Source organism: Ceratocystis lukuohia, assembly GCF_044167205.1.
Source record: "Ceratocystis lukuohia strain C4212 chromosome Unknown Supercontig1_pilon, whole genome shotgun sequence".
Lineage (NCBI taxonomy): Eukaryota > Fungi > Ascomycota > Sordariomycetes > Microascales > Ceratocystidaceae > Ceratocystis > Ceratocystis lukuohia.
The window spans coordinates 464,587-483,097 of NW_027263520.1; the positions used below are offsets into that span (position 1 = coordinate 464,587).

Sequence of the window (18,511 nt, forward strand, 5' to 3'; positions counted from 1 at the left end):
ATAGATCCGCGAAGGCCTAGTGACTAAAACAAGTGCAGCACAAAGGAACGAACAGGCCAACAATCAGTTGTTGCGGGAGCTCACACGCTAGCACGAAGACAAAAGAGAGGTACACAGACTGAGAAAGAGGCTGAAAGATCGAGAAATACAGAGGCTGAAAGATACAGAGACAAAAGACACATCCACAGAGGCGTCACGGCCTGATTGGCACAGAAACCCTGCTCGTTTGCTGCTCTGCTACTCTGCTTGTTAGCTGCACATGATACAACCATGCATGAAGCAGGCAAAAGCCAGCGAGTCTATTGGTCTAAGCAGACAGACAAGAGCAAAGAGAAAAAAAAAAAAAAAAAAAAAAAAAAAAAAAAGCATGAGGCTGGGGCGGGCGAAAGCTTAGGAGAGGAAGACTTGAGGTGGCCAGGAGGTCGCATGTGCTTAGTCATCGAAAACCTCGAGAAAAAGAAGGGACCCTAAAAAAGCTGCACTTCTTTCCTCCATTGTTCGGAACAATAACGGCTGAAATCTTTAGATGGAGGCACAAAGAGCAATGTACATGTACTTGCATCTACATGTGTGTACTTGTTAGCACTAACGCCATGTGCTTCTGCCCCTCCCCTCCACCATGCTGCGCACTTCTCGTCCCAGCCCAAGCCCTAGCCCACCCAAACACCAGCCAGCCAGCCAGTGCCGGTACACTGGCCAACATGTGGCCAACACCGCGAGGAAAAGAGAAAAAGACGGCCGCTAAGTTTCAAAAGTCTCGGTTCTGATTTGCTCGGTTGCTGTGCTGTGCTGTACTGTACTGTGCTGTACTTGTACTTAAGGCTGTTGGCCTTGTGGCCTTGCTCGTGGCTCTGGCACTCACTGGCTCTGGCCCTGAGAGTACAAGGGGCTTGAGCGCTGTTAGCATTGCTTGTGAGCAACCGAAGCAAACTAGGCCTAGGCTATACGGCTTGCCATGCTCTCAGCCTAACTTTTGCCACGGCCCCAAGCAAAACAATGAGGACGATGGATGATCTGCATCAGCAATGGCCCAAGTTGGGCTTGCTAAGGACAAAAAACGAAAACAATTGACAGCGGGTATTTTTTAGCCACGTAGGCTTCCCGATCTGGCTAGGGTTAGCGTAGGGTGCCAAGGGTGTCAACGAGGGACAACAACCAATAGGCTGACAGAGCTACAGGAGAAGACGTCGGGCTTGAAAGATGTTCTGGCCGAGCCCGAAAGAGACACTGCTAGGGTTGTGTGTGAACAGACACAAGGGCTAAGTCTAACACACTCAAAGGGAACAAGGGGAACTTCAGGTCTTTTCCCTCAGGGATTCCTCTCCAAAAAAACAAGACAGCACAAGGGCGAGCGGGATGTAGTGGGCTTGGAAGATCCGGCGAATGATTCTGGGAATGGAACATCCAACAATCAGCAGGGCAGCGGCTGGTTGGCTGGTCTGAGCACAGTCTTAATGCTAGACTGAGTCTCATGTAAGTCGCGCTCGACGAAAGCTTAGAACGGAATCAAGCCAATTCTGGCCTACAATTGGTCCTGCATTTCCTGATGAAAAAAAAGGCCTCCTCTTCATGTAACAACGGTGGATGCTACCCTTTCTTGTTTTTTTTTCTTGAATGGCCTGTTTTCTTTGGATTCTTCTTGTTCCATACCCTATGGGATCCTGTTTATTGTGTGGTACGGGGTGTCTTGCAGGCTACATTGATAGGGGCCCTGGCTTTTTCCACTTGGGCCTTGGGTTGGCTGGCTTGGCATTAAGAGACAAGATTGAGAAAACAACAAAAGCGTGGGAGAAAGAGTCAGATGGGAGAGAAAGCTTGGTCTCTGCGTGGCTTGACGCACGTGGGAGAAGTTGAGAGAGCGGCCGAGAAGTGAGGAAGCGGGCAAATAGCTCAAGTGGGCTCGGTGATATAAGGAGGGAACAAGAGGAAAAAAAAAAAAAAAAAAAAAAAAGAAAAAAAGAGGACATCATAGGCTGCTGCAGAAAGAGGGAAGAGGAGGAGTAATTAAAAGGAAAACAATACTTGGAGAGATACCCTTGCTTGGCCATCCTCGCTAGCGGGCGCAAGCTTTCCATATAATCTGCGCCTGCATGTTGTGTTGCCCTGATAGGCCAACACACCGTCTCGGTATGGTTGATGGCCAGATGCTTTGATTAGCTTGGCGTCCCAAGACGAGGCAAAAACCAGGGCCGAGGCTGCGCTGGGTGTATGTTGGGGAGGGAAAGAGATAGGAAGACTATCACTCTCTTGATAAGGCCTAGTTAGAACTGGACCTGACCCAGGCCCGAGGAGAGAGAACAACCTTGAAAGTGCGGGTCGGCCCCAAGGCCAAGACAAAAAGGGTCGCTAGAGCTAGAAGTAAGCCAAGCTCGCTCTTCCTTTCCTCCCTGGCAATGAAAGACAAAGCAATGTCCACCCGCGCATCAAGACACTTCATGATGATGAGCTACCCAAAGGCCCTATTTGTTTGTCTTTCAAAGGGCTCAAGCCGTCCGGAGAGGCGATAGATCAGCATGAGTCGTGGTGTTTCTGTAGCGTTGCTGTTGCTGCTGACATGGTCGTCGAGTTGTGACTATCGAGGGAGGCCGTAAGATTCAGGTCAGCCGGCCTTTGGTGCTGTAGAGAAAGGCAAAACAAGAGATAAAGAGAAGGGAGGGAGAAGCCCCCCAAGTCACTAACTACCACTAGCAGATGGAAAAGCAACATCAGTGAGCATGAGGCCTGCCTGGCTAGACCCAAGGTCCGTGTCCAGGGCGGCGGGGCTTCCAGCTACTGCTACTCAGCAACTTGATATATGCCGCCTGCCTGCCCTTCTTAGTTTGCCTTGACTATCCTTTTCCATTGACTCCCGCTTCATGGCCTGAGTTCCTTTTTCTTGATCCGATATCACTTTGTCTTTTTGGCCCTGTCATCTCTTTCAAAAAAAAGAAAAACCCTGAAACCGGTACTGTTTTCTATCGTCACATTGCATTTGCTTCCCAGCAAGCAATAGGACATCGGTCCATTTTACTTCCCATTTCTGTTTCAAGGCAGGAAAACGGAATAAAGCAAGAACAGGACTTGGCATTCGGAGCCTTGGCCAAGCTTGTTCCGCGTTGATACTCGACTAATACTTGCTTAGCCTATATAAGTTCCCCCCCAGTCCTAGTCCTATGTCCCAGTGATATAGCAAGTCAAAAGGATAGAGTTTCTTGTGCGACTCTGGACAGGCACAGGACTAACAAAGGCAACAGGCAACCCTCGACCGGGGGAATTCTCCGACAGTGCCTTTCTTTCTTTTTTGATCAATTTCGGCAACATCGCCGCCGCTGCTCGCTCTCCTTTGAAGCCTTGCTTGTTTTGCTTTCTTTTTCCTATTGGATTTCTGCCCTCGTTCTTGTTTCGAGGCTTTCCTTTTTTCCGGACTTGCCTCTCTGGCTTAATATCCAAGCCAAGCAAGGTAGAGAAAGAGATAAACAGCAAAAGGAAACTTGCTTTGAGAAGCCTCCTTTTTCTTCTCCCTGTATTTCTCTTTCTCTCTCTCTTTTCTTGTTTTCCAAGTTCGAGTGGTTCCTCTTCCCATCCGCCCCCCCCCCCCCCCTCCCGTTTCTCTCTTCCCTTCTTTGTCCCCATTGTAACTTGAACCGTGCCTTTTCTATTCCCCTCATTTCGCGACGTGCGGTTACCCGAAGGGGTGAACAACTGGGTCAACCAAAGCAGGAACAAAGAAGGAAAATAAAACATTTCTTTTTATCCTTTTCTCACTCAGCCTTTCTTCGTCTCTTAATCCCTCTTCATATTTTCTTTTTCTTTTCTTTATTTGCCGTCTCTCTCTTCATTTCTTCCTCTTTCTTTCCTTCCCTTTTGCTTCTTTCTCTTTTCTTATTTCCTCTTTCGAATCTTTTCTCGGTTGATACTGCTTCTTGTTGTGTTGCTGGGCGTATATGCGCTTGCACTTATACATACACTCTCGCAAATCTACGCCATTCATAACGCCACCAACCAAGTCTGACGTCTGTCCCCAGCAAGGAAAAGACAAGACGTAAAAATAAACACCGAAAGAAAGAGCCTCAAAGACTTGGCTGTATTATTGCCGGGCAAACATATACTAAAGTTCGGACGGTTACATGTTGAGTAACTTCCACTCTTTTTTTGGCCTCTTTGAGCAAACAGAACTTGTGTAGAAGAGCTTGTGTCACCCATCTATTCTTTTTTTAGTCGCTCCTTCCTCACGTAGACATCATGTCAGGACGCAGTGCCCACGTGCGGAAAAAGATAACGCACACAAACAGCACTAGCGACAAGGCCTCGAGCATTTCTGGGTCAGCCCACGAATATGGTGTGCGGTCTCCAACAGCATTGTCGCTAGAAGCCAACGACGCTATATTTTCCGACTTCCCTATTCCGCATGGTGGCAGCGCCGATGTTGGCGCTAGCACTGGTGTAGCCACTACAAGCGCCCATTTCCTGAAGTTTAGCGATGGCTCGCAGGGTAGTCTTGCCAGCATAGACCACTCGCGATATGCAGACACATCGCGATTTTTGCCCAGCACAGCAAGTGTGAATAGCAGCAGCACCGGCAGTGATGACAATCACCGGCCGGAGATATTATACGGCTATGGCAGAACAGGCCGGCCAGCATTCAAGACAGAGCAGGTATCGGGCATTGAAAAGAGCGGCTTGCGAAGTATTATCGATCGCAAGAGCGAGGGCGTGCGAAGAGGACTAGCAAAGAAGTTCGCATTCCGCGGAAAAAACAGCCAGGGCTCAGATAATCCGCTCAAAATTCCCGATCTTCCTATTAGCATCCCGACCATGAGCCATAGCCAGGGAAGTCACGCACATATGTCTCAACACCAGCAGCAATCTCATCTTCGCCCGCCACTGCCACCGTTACCACCACTCAACACCAAGCAACAGCCTGGCTTCGGAGGTAGCCAATATCCCTACAGTCCTGATAGTGCCACAGGCGCTTCACAAAAGCTAGGGCAACACCAGCTCAGCCGGCCAGGCACGCACAACTCACAGACTCAGCAGCACCAATTTGGCGTGCAGCATCCGCTTGCAGGTTCAACAGAAGCATGGACACCTCCTTCAGCTGGGGCACCACCAATGGGCAAACTGCCACCAGTACCGCAGACCCTTCAATCCCTACCGCCTATAAAACGATGGGTAGGATTCAGTCGGCCGGTGCAGCGCTGGAGCAAGCTCCGTAAGGATCCCGAGTTATGGGACCCTAACGGCGACGTGTTCGTGTATTTTGGCCAACGCAGCCAGACAAATAGATCCCCACCATCATTCCGGCTCTCGTCGCATGTTATTGAGGCTACTGAATCGCGATACTTGCTGACGATGCTGCGTGATGGGACCATTGATGATGACTACGACCGATTGCCCCCATCACCACCTTCAGCCAGCCGCGAGGGGTTCCGGGAAATAGGCAAGGAAAACCAGCCGGCGTCAACAATGCCCGAGACTGCGAGTATTGCCGATGCAGAGGGCCAGATTTCCTATGAAATGTTTTTTCCCACGCCCCCAAACATCTCAAAGGTCGAGCAGCTGCGTTACCAGATCACTACACGTAATTTATTTGCCCTGCTGTACCACACATCGCTAGTTGGCCTGTCACTGTGTCAGGCCCTGACGGACCTGGTCTCGCGCCTAGACGTGTGTATGTCTGCAGACTCGGACAGCGTGAGCACAGTCATCAACTACATCCAAACGCGTGGCATCGACGATGTACGCAACGACCCCGAGACGGCCGTCAGTCTATTGGCATGGACCGAGTCGGCACGCGTGCGATGGGACGATGGTTGGAAAGAGAGCTTTATCCATTGCGCCGGAATGTACGGCCGACAAGTGGAGGAAGCACCCGACTACAAAAACGTGTCGCAAATATCGCGCGCGCTGTTAGATCGGGCATCTCTGGAAATGCTAGTACGTGTGCAGCAGGCCGAAGAACGGCTAGCTGAGTTTCAGTATGTCGATATGTGGCCGGGGCCAGAGCTAGAGGTGAATCCCATGGCACGGCAGGCCTTTGGCCGATTGCAGCGCTTCTTCCTGGCGCACTACTCGCAAATCTACGGCTGTTGGCCGCCACGACCGGAAGACTGGGCGAAGGCGTCGACAACGGCACCGCGGGTTTCTGGCACGACTTTGGGGGACGACAAGGACCGGTACGGGGAGGAGGAAATCTGGTTGTCGCGAACAATAGCGCAGGCCTTGCAGAGAGATTTTGGGGCGCTCTACGACTACCTGGTGAATCGGGATATTGTATGGGACGAGTCGGAGATGCGGTCAACGCGCAAGTGGATGATGGCAAGCCAATGTGGCAAGACTGACTTTGATGTCGATGAGGACCGGGTGCCCATGACGGACATTCTGGTTGATTTTGACAACAAGCACAGATATCCCCACATCCCCCACCCGTACCCGTTAGTACCCGAGTCTATTATGCCGATTACACCAGCTGGCGTTGCTGGAGCTTCGGGAAAAGAGACTGGTAGTCGCTTTAAGCCAACATGGAGATCCAATGCTCAACCGCCGACTACGGGCGGTGCTGGTGCCCCCCGAGCGGGACCCATGGAACGGCGGGTGCGGCTGGCATACACTGAGTCGACTAACATCAGTGTACTAGGCTCGTCATTTGTGCAATCTGACCTGGTTGATGCCTTTATCCGATTTGAGCGCCAGGATATGCTGTGCGAGATTGATCCAGCTGTCGCACGACGTGGGCGGTGGGTGCTTATTTACGGCATTCTGCAGACACTTGCAAGCGTGTCAGTGGATAGTCCGTGGGCACGCCACCACGCTGGCGTGGCATATCACCTCTCGCCACGGCTCAAAGGAGCCCGGCTTCCGCCATGGAGTGTCGGTAACGGAGCCCCAGTGTATAACACGGCCGTAGACTCGGTAGCTAAACATGACGGCTTTGACGATGCGTGCCACGAGCTGTCGTACTGCTGGGCTATTTCTCAGACATGGAACGGTGGTTCGGGCGACTCTCGCAATGTCTTTGAGAGCCTGCCAACATCAGGTCGGATATCGCCTAATGCGGATATGCGGTCGCGCATCGCTGCTAGGCGGTCCATCCGATCTACTACAAGCAGTCTTCCCATGGGCGCGTCGGCCAGTGTCTTTGGCGAGAGTGATAGTGGGCACCATCATGGAAACGCAACGACACGAGGTGCAAACCATGTGACCATGAACCGCATGCGATCGCGGGAGAACATGCGCAATGGGCTTTCAGCAGCCACTCTTGCGCGTGGCCAATCTATAATGAGCAACGGCGGGAGCGGAAGTGGGAGCGGAAGCAGCAATGGCTTGCGGGCAGATACGAGCATGATTGAGTCTAGCAGTAGTTCTGAGTATGGTGGAAGCTCGGCGTCGCAGTTTTCATCACCACGACGAACTCTGTGGTCAGATACCGGGAGTGTACAAGGCGGGAATGGTGGAGGCAGTGGGAACTATGCGCGGAGTAGCGTCTCATCAGCCTCAGGGCTAGGCTCAGGATTTATGCCTGATGGTGGCCTGCCGCCGGTTTCAAAGGCTTTGTTCCATGCTAAGTCAATGGACCGCGAGATTGGCCAGACTTCGTCGCTTGGGCCAAAGGGCTCGTTTCGAGACTTTGACGTGCTCGACGTGATTGATGATTACGAGCCATAGGAAATGGGGGCAGAACAAGGGCTAGGTATATTGATGAACTAGAAAAAATGACTCGTCAGGTAGCATGTATATTAAAAACGAGTTTTCTTAACCTGCGATAATGCAACATGGCAGGGGATACATCGGGTATACAGCATACGGAAATGCTTGCCAACGGCCTAGTTCCGGTTAAGATATTTCCGAAGCAAGAATTTAGGCTGGGTATGCATCCGAACGTAGGAGAAACCTAGACGTCTTGGCTTGGTTAATACTTGTGACGTCATTAGTATACACAGCAGGTGCTCCTCAAGTGCAGGGGGATATACATTCAAAGTTGGTGTACCTAAGAACTGGGCGGGTGGGGTACAATTGGATCGAGTTTATCTCGCTGGTAGTGTCGAAGGTGCCGAAGGTTCGCATAGTGTCCATACAGGCATTCTAGGCGCTATTTGATGGCGGATAGCGATGGCGAAGCTCTTCTATTGAACGGGCCTGCGATATTTTGGTATGGCTCGTGGGTTGTCATGAAAAAACGAGCATGGCTCATCATTTGGCGAAGAGCAGGAGCCGCTAATTACTAGCTACCGTTGAAGATCTAACCGCAGATATATTCAAACGGCTGGGAATGCGGGGTTTGATTGCAACGAGGTTGGCGTTCCGTAGCACTTAAATCGCCCTGTCAATGCACCGCACCCACTATTATAGTGGGATGCGACTGTCTATGAAAAGAAAGCAATCTTTTGCCCAAGTTTACTTTTATGGCAGTGGATATTAACAGCCAAGTTGCAAGGCTTGGCCTCGCTTTTGGGCGTCTGGCATGAGAAGAGCGTTGGAAGATGGCGTTATTAGAATGGTAGATGCTGCGGGTTTCCAAGGGCTTTTATTTGGCGTGCTCCTCGTGTAGGCCTATTTTGAGCATCTCTATTTCTCTTCAACACCTTCGGGTCATTCGTAGAGATGTATGGGCTCAACAACTTATCCAGGAGTTGAAGAATTTTAGGTGTGATTACGTGGCATGGGGGATCACATGAGATCAGGCTTGCGCATGACAAGCGATTAGTCATCTCAGTGCGGCATGAGATAAAAGAAAGGTAGTTGCTACATGTAGTAGTCTCGTTGGACTATAGAAAGCAGGTTCCCAGCTTTGAGGAAATAACCTCCCAGTTCCGCCCTTCTATGACGTTCGTGTAACCCTTTTTACTAGCAATTTCGAATGAGCCACAAGGAAAACTTGGGAGAGGGTAAACTAGAAATCGGAGGCCCAACGCACACGCACTGATAAAAGACACATAGGAGGCAAAAAAAAAGCAAAAGGAACGGCTAAATAGGGTGCAAAGTGAGACATGCCTTGTGTTCTGGAATCACACGTAGGTAGGCTTCTCCCATTTGGCGAAATCGACGGGGCTGGGAAACCCATATAGCGCGATGTAACACGAACAACAAGCGCGAAAAGGAGGAACTGAGGAGAAAAGTCCCTCGATTTTTGTCAAGTATCTCGTCTCCTGTTTCGGTTTAAGGCATCTTTTTTAGTCTAGGCCTCAAGTTTCTAGACTTTGAGCGAGTATATACTTTTAGCCGCCCCCACTTTTCTCACTCAAAAAAAACAGAGGTGGTTGGCTAGCCAACGAGAATTAAAGAGCTACTTGTTTTGTTTAAAACAGAGCTGCTGCTTCCTTGCTGTCCTCTGTCGTGCTACTTGATGCACTGGGCGTATGTATATATCAGTGACATCGCCGCGCCCTGCATCTCAGAGAAGGAGGAACAAGTCCAGCTGGCCACGTTATTATTGCATTGCTTTAATGTACTAGTGACGGCTCACCGGGAAAAGTCCTTCCAAAAAAGCCCATCTTTTTTTATATATTTTCTGGGACCTTTTTCTCCGTTTCCTCCCTTGCTATTTTTGCTCCGTTCCTCCTCGTCTCCCCCGTGCCTCTTCCTTTATAAACAGCTTCAATCCAAGACAAGTGGCACAGCTGCCTTATAACTAACGGTGCCAGTCCGCCCGCGCTGTCAAGTTTCGATCATATTTGAAGTTTATTTTAACTATTTGTGATACAAGCAAAAGCTGCAATACAAGTCCACAGCTACTCGCTTGCTTTGCGCCTCGCTGTCTCTATCCCTTCTCTCCCTCTCTCTCGTCGTCTATTCCTGCATTTCTCGCCCCGTCTGCAGCCATGTTTTTTGCCATAACCTTTACCTTCTGGCGTCTCTGCCAGATCATCACGCTGGTATATCCCCCCCTCTATCCCTCCCCTCCGGACCTCCGCTAACAACCCCCCCCCCCCTAATAGATATGCAATGTCGGCATGATGGCCTGGTTTGTTGATATTTTCAACAGCCAAAATATGCTCACGCCCAACTTTATTCTCGTCATGTTCATTGTCAGCGTCATTGCCCTGGCCTGGACCATCTTCACCCTCTTTAGCTACCGCCGTAGCAGCGCTAACGGCCTGATGATTGCCTGGACTGATATCCTCTTCATGGGCGCCTTTATCGCTGCCGTCTACTACCAGCGTCACATTGGGCCTATCAAGTGCTCATCTGTGTCGTCGTCTAGCGGGTGGCGCTCGCATTTTGCTGCATTGTACCAAGTGCGTGGTGTCCATAACCTGAACCCAGACAGTGCCAAGCCATGTGCTATGATCAAGACCGCCTTTGCCTTTGGCATCATGAACGTCATCTTCTTCTTCATTACAGCCGTCGCCGCGTGGATTCACGGCGACAGTGTTCATGACAGTCATTTCCGCGGGAATGTCACTCATGTCCACCGTTCGTCGGTTTCGCACTCCCGCCCACGCAGCCACTCGCAGCGTAGCTATTCGCGTGATTCGCGTCGCCGGAGCAGCAGCAGACACGGTGACCATCGCCGGTCATACTCACAGAGCCGCGTGAATATGTAGGACAGTACATGCAGCACTGTGGCGCCGGATATGGTGGAGCACTACGACTGGAGATCTAGCATGAGAAAAAGCAAACAGTAGGACGGACAGTTGGTGCCGGTTTGGATATGATGACGAATTAACGCATGTGTTGTGATGGTTTTTTTTCTTTTTATGTTGCTGATTGCTCGTTATCTAGTTTATGTAGCCCTGAAGTTGGTATGTAGTCTATCTATTTAATATCATGTCTTATGATCTTTCTGACTCCTTTTTTAGCCGGCATATTCCCTCTAAATCCCTTGGCTGTCCTTCCCAATTTTCAACACCTATCTACACTTTATCTACCTCGTCTCCAATCACGTATCCCCGTGCCACACCCCGGAGCCCCTGCTCCACCACCGTGCTCGTTTCGTCCGTAAAATCACTTCCAAGACCCTGCCATGTGCGTTTTGATCTTAGATACTCGGCCCCAGGACTTAACACGCCATTCACCATGGCCAGATCTCCTGTTCCACGGCTAATCAGTGATTTTTGCGTTGTTGTTTCCGTCCCTTCTCCCTCACTAGACCTGACATCTTGGCCTCCCGTTGTCTCTGCCATTGATACCTCACTAGCAGCCGCCATTCGCATTGGCCGGCTTGTGCTCACGTACCGCCCAGTGCGCAGGTCAAATTCGGGCGGTGCCGATTCATCGTCATCAACACCCTCATCAATCTCAACATGCTCTCTGTCTTTGGTTCCTGATATAGGCTTTGCTTCAGATTCTTCTGGCGCCTCAAGTTTTAACCCCTCTAGGCCACCCCACCACTCCATGCCCCAGACACGCTCTTCCTCGCTCATCAGAGCCACACCCATCTCAAATGGCGTGAGGACAGGTACGTAGAACGCACGGTCGTCCTCGACTAGACCGCTCTCCCAGCATCCCACGACAACCCACCCCTCGATTTCTGAAAAGTTCGCCAGCTTGGCAGGATTCAGCTTACCAACGACAATCGTGTAGCTTTTCTTGCCAGCAGCTGCAATGCGTTTGCGCAGCACGTCAACACTAGCCATGTAGTTCGACACGCTAAGCGTATTGACCAGGATTCCAATCACGCCAGCCGTGGCCATTGAGAGCACGCGCGCAAACCGCCTTTGTAGTAGCATGTGCGTGGTATATGTCGGGTCTTGGGCCGTCGCCTGTGTGGCCGTCGGTAGCACGTGCAGTGAGCGGAAGCGCGAGACAAGCGCTAGTAACACGGCAGTCGGAGGCTCAGAGATGTGGAATAACGCGTAGCTCTTGAGTGTTTCGGCATCCAAACCACATGGCTCACTAGCCTCGTCGGTAATAATAGAACGATTAGGAATTGTCGCGGTGGGTTCGTGCACCACTACTGTTTCAAGCAATGTCGTGTATCCTCTCGTACGTAGTAACGCAGTTAGCGGAGCCACATGGTCTTGAAACATAACGTCGGCTGTCATCACAACCTTGCTGTCTTTCTCAGGGAACACTGCCTCAAAGGCAGCTACTGCATTGTCTAGATTCAGTAGATACCGCGTGAAGACATATATTACTGGCAGCCGTGATGTGGGACTTAGGCATGACCGGCCATAGTGTATGACAACTTCTGCATTGACATGCTCGGCTGCAATCTCGTCGACACAGCAGGCACTGTATGAGGTGTCAGCCAAGACGTATATCCGCGGCTGTTTGTGTGTTTCGGACTTGTCGCTATTGTCTTGCTTCTGGCTGCGCAGCGTGGCTATCTCTGCCTCGAGCTCCTGCACAACCGCCGGTGCATCGCAGAGCATGTGATCCGGGAATTGCAGGCCGATACGAGCCCAGCCACCGGCAACGACCTCAGCGGCTGAGCGGCCGACTTCGTAGGTGTCGCGGATGGATGAGTTGGCGCTTCGCTGCAGACTCGGGTCGACACGAGCTGCCGGTGTGGGGTCCTCAAAGACATGCTCAGAGGGAGTTGACAACACAGGGGCTGCCGAAAGACTGGTAGCCATGGTGAAGATAGTCGGGATTGAGAACGAGAAGTGTGCGTAATGGCTGTGTGAGTGTGCGTATTTAGCAGGCGATATGTAGGTATAAACAGCAATAACAGAGAGTGGGAAGAAATGTTTCTTGATAAATCATTACAGAAAGTGCCATGGACAACGTCCTAGTCAAAAGTGACGTCGTTAGAACTTTTCAAATTTAAATTCGTGGTGGGGGAGGGGAAGTGTGGAGTCATGCGGTTGAATTTTAACTGCTTTCCATTTTAGTGTAGCTCTTTGAAAAGCTTGTACGCTGATTGGGTGAAGTGCTGTTCTTGTGCCACAAGTTAACGGGCTTGAAATGAAATGAAGAGAAATCTATCTATAGCTATATTAAAAAAAAAAGAAAAATAATAAATGAGAGAACAAATAAATGACAAAATACAACAAGTCCTACCTACTCTATTAGGCGGCTTCTACGTCTTCCTCAGTGAGCTCCTCGGCCAGCTTATCAACAAGGTCAGCTTGAGTGGGTCCATTCTTAGTGACGAGAGGATCCACATTGGCCACTCTCAGTGTCTTATCACACATGCCGGCTTCGGCCTTTTCAACATCCTCTTGGGCTGAGCGGTTCAGGAACGACAAATACGCCTGCCAGAAGATAGCCACCAGGCCGTTGAAGACGTTGCGGTATTCGGGGGCCAAAAATGCAAAGCTAAAGGCCGTCACAGTCGGCCAAACTTTGCATGAGTTGAGACAGCTGGTCGGCACAGTAGCCTTGACGTGTGCTACGATATCGGACCATGATGCGCCAGAAAGTAGCGCCTGCATGCTGAAAAAGTAGGTGTTGAAAAATGGCGTGAAGAAAGCCTGTGCGATAAAAACCTTGACAGCTAGTGAGACCAGGCGTGAGCGATAGTTGAAGTGATTCCCAAGAAATATAAGCCTATAGGGGGTGTTAACAAACCACGTTTCCCAACATTTAACATAATATAAAAATAGGTCTGAACAAGGATACAAGGGATAGTAGCACTACATAAGGCAGCTAGCTGCCTCGATCATACTAGTAGGGAATAGGGAGGCCACTCCGCGTTTTCTTACCATTCATAGCTAGGAATTGCCATGCAAAAGCCAATAATAAGGTTGCGACCCGTCCGTACCGGGTCATACTGCTGGCCACCAATGCTCTGCGCCAGGACGTCCGCGCAAAAGTAAATGACCAGCGCCGTCCACAGCTGCGTCGTCCACGGCCGTTTGCGCTGCTGCCGGCCGTATGCCTTAACCACCTCTGTCAACGGACCCAGGCGTTGGAGGATTGGAAAGCGTACAACATCTGTGGCTGGTGTGATTGACGGCTTATCCTGGACCTGAGCTGTTTCTGGGGCAGATGCTGATGGTGTTGATGATGATGGGGCTGGAGACACATCTGATTTTGCAGCCGACGCGTTCACCACCTGTGCTTGAACCGTCTTGGCAGATGCTGATGAGCGCGCGTCCAGATCCGCATCTAGTTCCGCTTCGCATTGCTGATGCTGCTGTTGCTGTTGCTGCTGTTGCTGTGTGGATCGTGCGGTCTTCTGCCCTGCTACGTCCTGTGCCTGTCCACGTACATTCGCGCTTGAAGCTGTGCTTGTGCTTTGGCAACGGACCTGGAGCGCCCACGTCTGCAAATGCGCTTGCAAATGGGCCTGGATCTGGCTGTGAAGCGAGAGGTGTAGCTGTGACGGTGGTGGATATGTGTGTGGCTGATGCGGCTGCTGTTGGTGCAGTGGCCGTATAGCTAGGCGTAACGGTCGCAAGCCGTGACGAAACAGCAGCGTCGCCATTGTTAGATGCTGAAAACCGAAACAGAGGGGAGAATAAAGATAAAGGATATTGGTGCTAAAATAGGAAAAAACATATACAAGAAAAAAGAAAGGAAGAAAAAAGAACGTAGCGATCGTCACAGTTTATATAAGCCTAAAGGCTTTCCTCAAAGGCTATAAGCGGGTTAAAAAATGTAACCCTAACATTTATCGCGTTCTAATCATCTGGCGCTGACGCATGAAATTTGGAGCTAGATGGGCGTAGTGTCGCTTTTATGTCGCATTGTGTGTGTGCTCTCGCGATTTTGCTTGGCTCTTCTTCAGTCTTTTACCGTTATTAGTTCTTTACTCCTCGCTTCTCTCTCCTTTTTTGCCTTTCTTTGTGCCTTAGGAAATTTAATTTGTGCCCAAGTCTAGGTATTTCGGGTAACATCGGTCAGGATGGATGAGGGATTCTAAGTTGAGGCAGGGCTTGGTTGAGCCTCAGGTTTTGGCTGCAAATCAAGACAAAGCTCGTTATATATATAAAGACTAAAACAAAACATGCAACAGGCTAACAATCAGATTCTTTGCCTGTTTCGATTGCTAGTCTCTTGGAAACAGAACAAAACAAAACTCACTCTTTCTCCCTTTTTTTTTTCTTCTTTTCTTGCTTTTTGCCTTTTTTTCTTTTGTATCAGCATGCGTGTTTTAATAATCCCCTATTCGCTCATTCACTTACTCGATCAATCTCGCTTTCTCACTCACCTCACCGCCCTTCCTTCACCCCTCTATTCCTCTCACATCTTATCCCCCACATGTCCCAAATCCTTCTCTAGCACTCGCAGGGCCTCGCGGATAAACCCATTTGTCTGCCCTCGTACTCTTAGAACCCATCGCAGTTCCATCATCATGCTCTTGCGCCACTGAATTTCCGCCTCGTCCACGCTGGTAGCCCACAGCAAGCCAGCTAAGCTGCCAATAATGGCCACTTGGTGTGCTGATGCGCCATTCCAGAATGCACCAAGATGCTCGGGCCGCAAGGATTTCAAGAGGTTAATGGCGCCTAGTACTCGGTTTGTAGCTGCACTACGAACGGCGTTAACAAGATCTGGAGGCGACGTTGACGTGAGCAATCGGACTAGTGCACGGTGTAGGGCGGCTTCGGTAGCAGCTAGAGCGAGGTGCAGCGATCCATTGGCGGAAAGCTTGCGATCTTCAATACAGTCAAGCTGCAGCTTTGCAGGCAAAGAGTTGCGCCACTCGCGTAGACGGACCATAACCGGCCGTGCCATTTCCACGGCCTGCACTACACCCATACGATCAAGGGAGCCTCCAGGCTTAGTAGCCGATGATGTGTAGAATAAGCCCATGACTTGGTTCAAAATTCCTGCCAACTCAGCTTGCTTGATGAATTGTTGTCGTCCGGAGTCCACTTCAATGTTACCATCAGCTGCAGGGTCTTCATCAATCGCAGATGACTCGGGAAAGTCAGTAGAACTACACGGCTGTAAATCCCAATCCTGATCACTGAGAAGGCGGAGGCGGCCGTGTGAAAAGACGCCCCAACGGTCTTGAAGATAGAGAGCCCAGCCAAGACGTCGACGGAGACCCTTTTCCCACTCGGGGATTTCCCAAGCACTGCAGTCTACATGTAACCCTAATCCTTGGGCCAGAGCTACAATTTGCGCCGTAAACATCCAGTTAGATGAAACACCATTGGGGCGATGGCGTTGCAGCAGCAAAAGGCCAGCCTGCAGAGTGCTGATCTTGGGTCGCTTTAGATCTTCAACCAAGGTACGCTCTACAAGAGCCTCTAAATCGGCAGGCCCATTGGGATTTTCTAGCTGGATAATGCCACTAGCCATATTTGGGTCATAAAGCTGATAGTCCAGAGCAATCAAGTAGACAGCGGCCAGCAGTGAAGGCGTAAAGCAGCGGTGCGAGATGGCATATTCTGGGAGGAAGGACTTTTTATGCAGGATAGGATAGCTGGGATGAACAATACGGAAGTACAAGTCCACAAGAGCCTTGCCCAAAGGTCGCACGCACGCTTCAACGGCATCACAATGCGCGATGCGTTGTCCCTCAGAAGCCAAGTTATCGTCGGGATAGATCAAAAACATTGTACGGTCATTGATGCGACGAGCCACTGGAGCCGGCGCAGAGTTAGACGAAGCAGGCGAAGGGTCAGAGCCAGTGGGATAGTCGGTAGGGGAGTTGATATCGTAGCGCTGTAGGTCTAGAAGAACAGGTTCACGGTGGCTAGTAGGACCGATATACTCGGGATGGGTAGCCAGACTGAGTCCCAAGGTACCACTCAAAAGTGGGATGAGCTTTGGACTGGAATAGTCCGAGCTCAGGGGTGAGTCTTGAGTATTAGAGGCAGAATCAGAGGGCATGCTTTGAGGGCTTTGGAGGCTCTCAGGGCTTGAAGGACTAGAGCGATATTCTCCCTTGAGGATTGACATATATCTATCATAGTCAGACTCATTAACATTGCCCTCCGGACTTCCAGTAACGCTTGGTGAATCCAAGTCAAAGACTTCGTTGGCATTAGAGTTGGCATTGGTATTAGTCTTGCTACTGGCTTCGGAGTGGATGGCAAGTTCAGACTCAGAGCTGCTAGTGTCCTGACTGGCCGTGCTCTCATTAGAGGGGGCAGTTGAAGCTACGGTTAGAGCTGGGGTAGTTGGCGAAGCGGAAGGCGAAGCAGAAGTGACAGCCACCCGGGTAGGAGAAACGCAAGCGCTAGCTTGCGGGGCCTTGGCCTGGCCCTTAGCAGCCCGAGTCTTTTCCTTGTTCTTGTGTCTAGTGACAGTCGTTGCTGAGCCACGGGGAGGTGGGCCACGCAAATAAGTGCACTGCTTGTTGTGAAAAGCACAGAGGATGCATTGGGAGGCATTATTTTGGCGGACACATCTAGTCTTACGCACACGGCAGGTGTCACAGGGTCTTGATGCGCGCTGAAGACTTGAGGTGGGCTGGGATACAGGCTGTGATGACGGCAAAGGCGCAGGTTGAGACATAGAAGAAGGCGAAGTGGACAAAGGCTGCTCTGAGATCCCCATGTTCATTCCCATGTCAATTGCCATGTTGGAGGTTGGTGGAACACCCATTCCGTAGGCAGGGGTAGTCATGCTTGAGGGACTAGCCGAAGCTCCAGAGGAAGTGGGAGATGAGCCAACGGGGGTCTGAGCGGGCCGGGCAAGCGGAGCCATAGCAGATGATGGTGTATCAGCGGGAAGGAACGAGTACATCATATTAGAATTGGACGAGTGCGGATGGCCGTGCAGCTGGGCCTGCGAGTGGAGATGGGTTTGGTGGGACATGGAAGAGGTAGTGAACTGAGAAAGCGGCAAGGCGTAAATAGAAGGGGTTTGGTGATGATGGTGATGGTGATGTTGTTTGGCTGCCATATCGTGGTACACGGTACGGGGGCCGTGAGTCGACATGGTAGGATGGTATAGTAGTAGTTTTGGTGGTGGTGGTGGTGGTGATAAAAGGTTCAAGGGCGACAAAACGAAAGGTAAAGCAAATGAAAAAAAAAACAGCAAAATAGATCCCAAAGATAGAGAGACAGTTGAGATAAAATCGAGATGGTGCAATGAAGGGCAAGTAGGCGACAAGACTAGCTGATCAGTCTTGAGCACAAAGGCAAGGGACAAGGGCTCGCAGCAAATTGGCGAGCTGGCGAACCACAAGGCCAGGCCTCTGGTAGTATCTTTTTTTTTGTAAGTTTGGGTATCTCGAGATGCTGGGGTCTATCTCAAGATACTTCACGTGAACTCGTCGAATTCACAGCCAGTCCGCGCTACGTTTCTCAAAGACGCGCTTCTCTTCATTATCTGGGTAGCCTCGATGGGCCTCTCTAATCGTGGATTGGTGGGTGGTCGTCTCCAAGTTGAGACTTTACAGAAGGGGACCAAGCAGCTTGGTGTGACCGGGTTGAAAGGAAGGTCGCAAGAGCAGATCTTTGACTTAAAGGAAAACAAACGTCAACTCCAGAGTGTCGAAATTGACTTGGATGGTTTTCAGCGCAAAGCAAGGTGTTTTGCGTGAAAATTGGGGTTGTGAGTGCACGAAGAGAGGGGAGGAAAAGGAAGGGAGAGAGGAAATGACAGGAAGAAAGAGAGAGGGAACTAAGGGCTAAAAAGGATAAGAAAATTTGTGTTTAGCGGTAACGAAAATTAGGGATATTTGCGTAATTGCCTGTATCTTTAACGATGTACTATAATAGTGTACCATACATTAACAGCT

At 50.5% G+C, this 18,511-nt stretch overlaps 5 protein-coding genes across 5 annotated transcripts; 2 read left to right on the top strand and 3 right to left on the bottom strand.

Annotated features, from left to right (window-relative positions):
- Nucleotides 1-4,221: 4,221 nt before the first annotated feature.
- Nucleotides 4,222-7,644, top strand: HOO65_010116 (uncharacterized protein; the record flags this gene model as incomplete). The annotated part of the gene is made up of 1 exon (XM_070999643.1): nt 4,222-7,644. The coding sequence occupies one exon, from the start codon at nt 4,222-4,224 to the stop codon at nt 7,642-7,644; it is 3,423 nt and encodes a 1,140-aa protein (XP_070861938.1).
- A 2,324-nt stretch (nt 7,645-9,968) lies between these two features.
- On the top strand, nt 9,969-10,523 carry HOO65_010117 (uncharacterized protein; the record flags this gene model as incomplete). Its single annotated transcript, XM_070999644.1, has 1 exon — nt 9,969-10,523. The coding sequence occupies one exon, from the start codon at nt 9,969-9,971 to the stop codon at nt 10,521-10,523; it is 555 nt and encodes a 184-aa protein (XP_070861939.1).
- A 309-nt stretch (nt 10,524-10,832) lies between these two features.
- Nucleotides 10,833-12,497, bottom strand: HOO65_010118 (Diphthamide biosynthesis protein 2; the record flags this gene model as incomplete). Its single annotated transcript, XM_070999645.1, has 1 exon — nt 10,833-12,497. One exon carries the CDS (start codon nt 12,495-12,497, stop codon nt 10,833-10,835), a length of 1,665 nt encoding a protein of 554 aa, XP_070861940.1.
- A 435-nt stretch (nt 12,498-12,932) lies between these two features.
- On the bottom strand, nt 12,933-14,293 carry HOO65_010119 (Protein SYM1; the record flags this gene model as incomplete). The annotated part of the gene is made up of 2 exons (XM_071005849.1): nt 12,933-13,413; nt 13,569-14,293. The coding sequence occupies 2 exons, from the start codon at nt 14,291-14,293 to the stop codon at nt 12,933-12,935; spliced, it is 1,206 nt and encodes a 401-aa protein (XP_070861941.1).
- A 758-nt stretch (nt 14,294-15,051) lies between these two features.
- Nucleotides 15,052-17,706, bottom strand: HOO65_010120 (Transcriptional activator protein DAL81; the record flags this gene model as incomplete). The annotated part of the gene is made up of 1 exon (XM_070999646.1): nt 15,052-17,706. One exon carries the CDS (start codon nt 17,704-17,706, stop codon nt 15,052-15,054), a length of 2,655 nt encoding a protein of 884 aa, XP_070861942.1.
- Nucleotides 17,707-18,511: the final 805 nt, after the last annotated feature.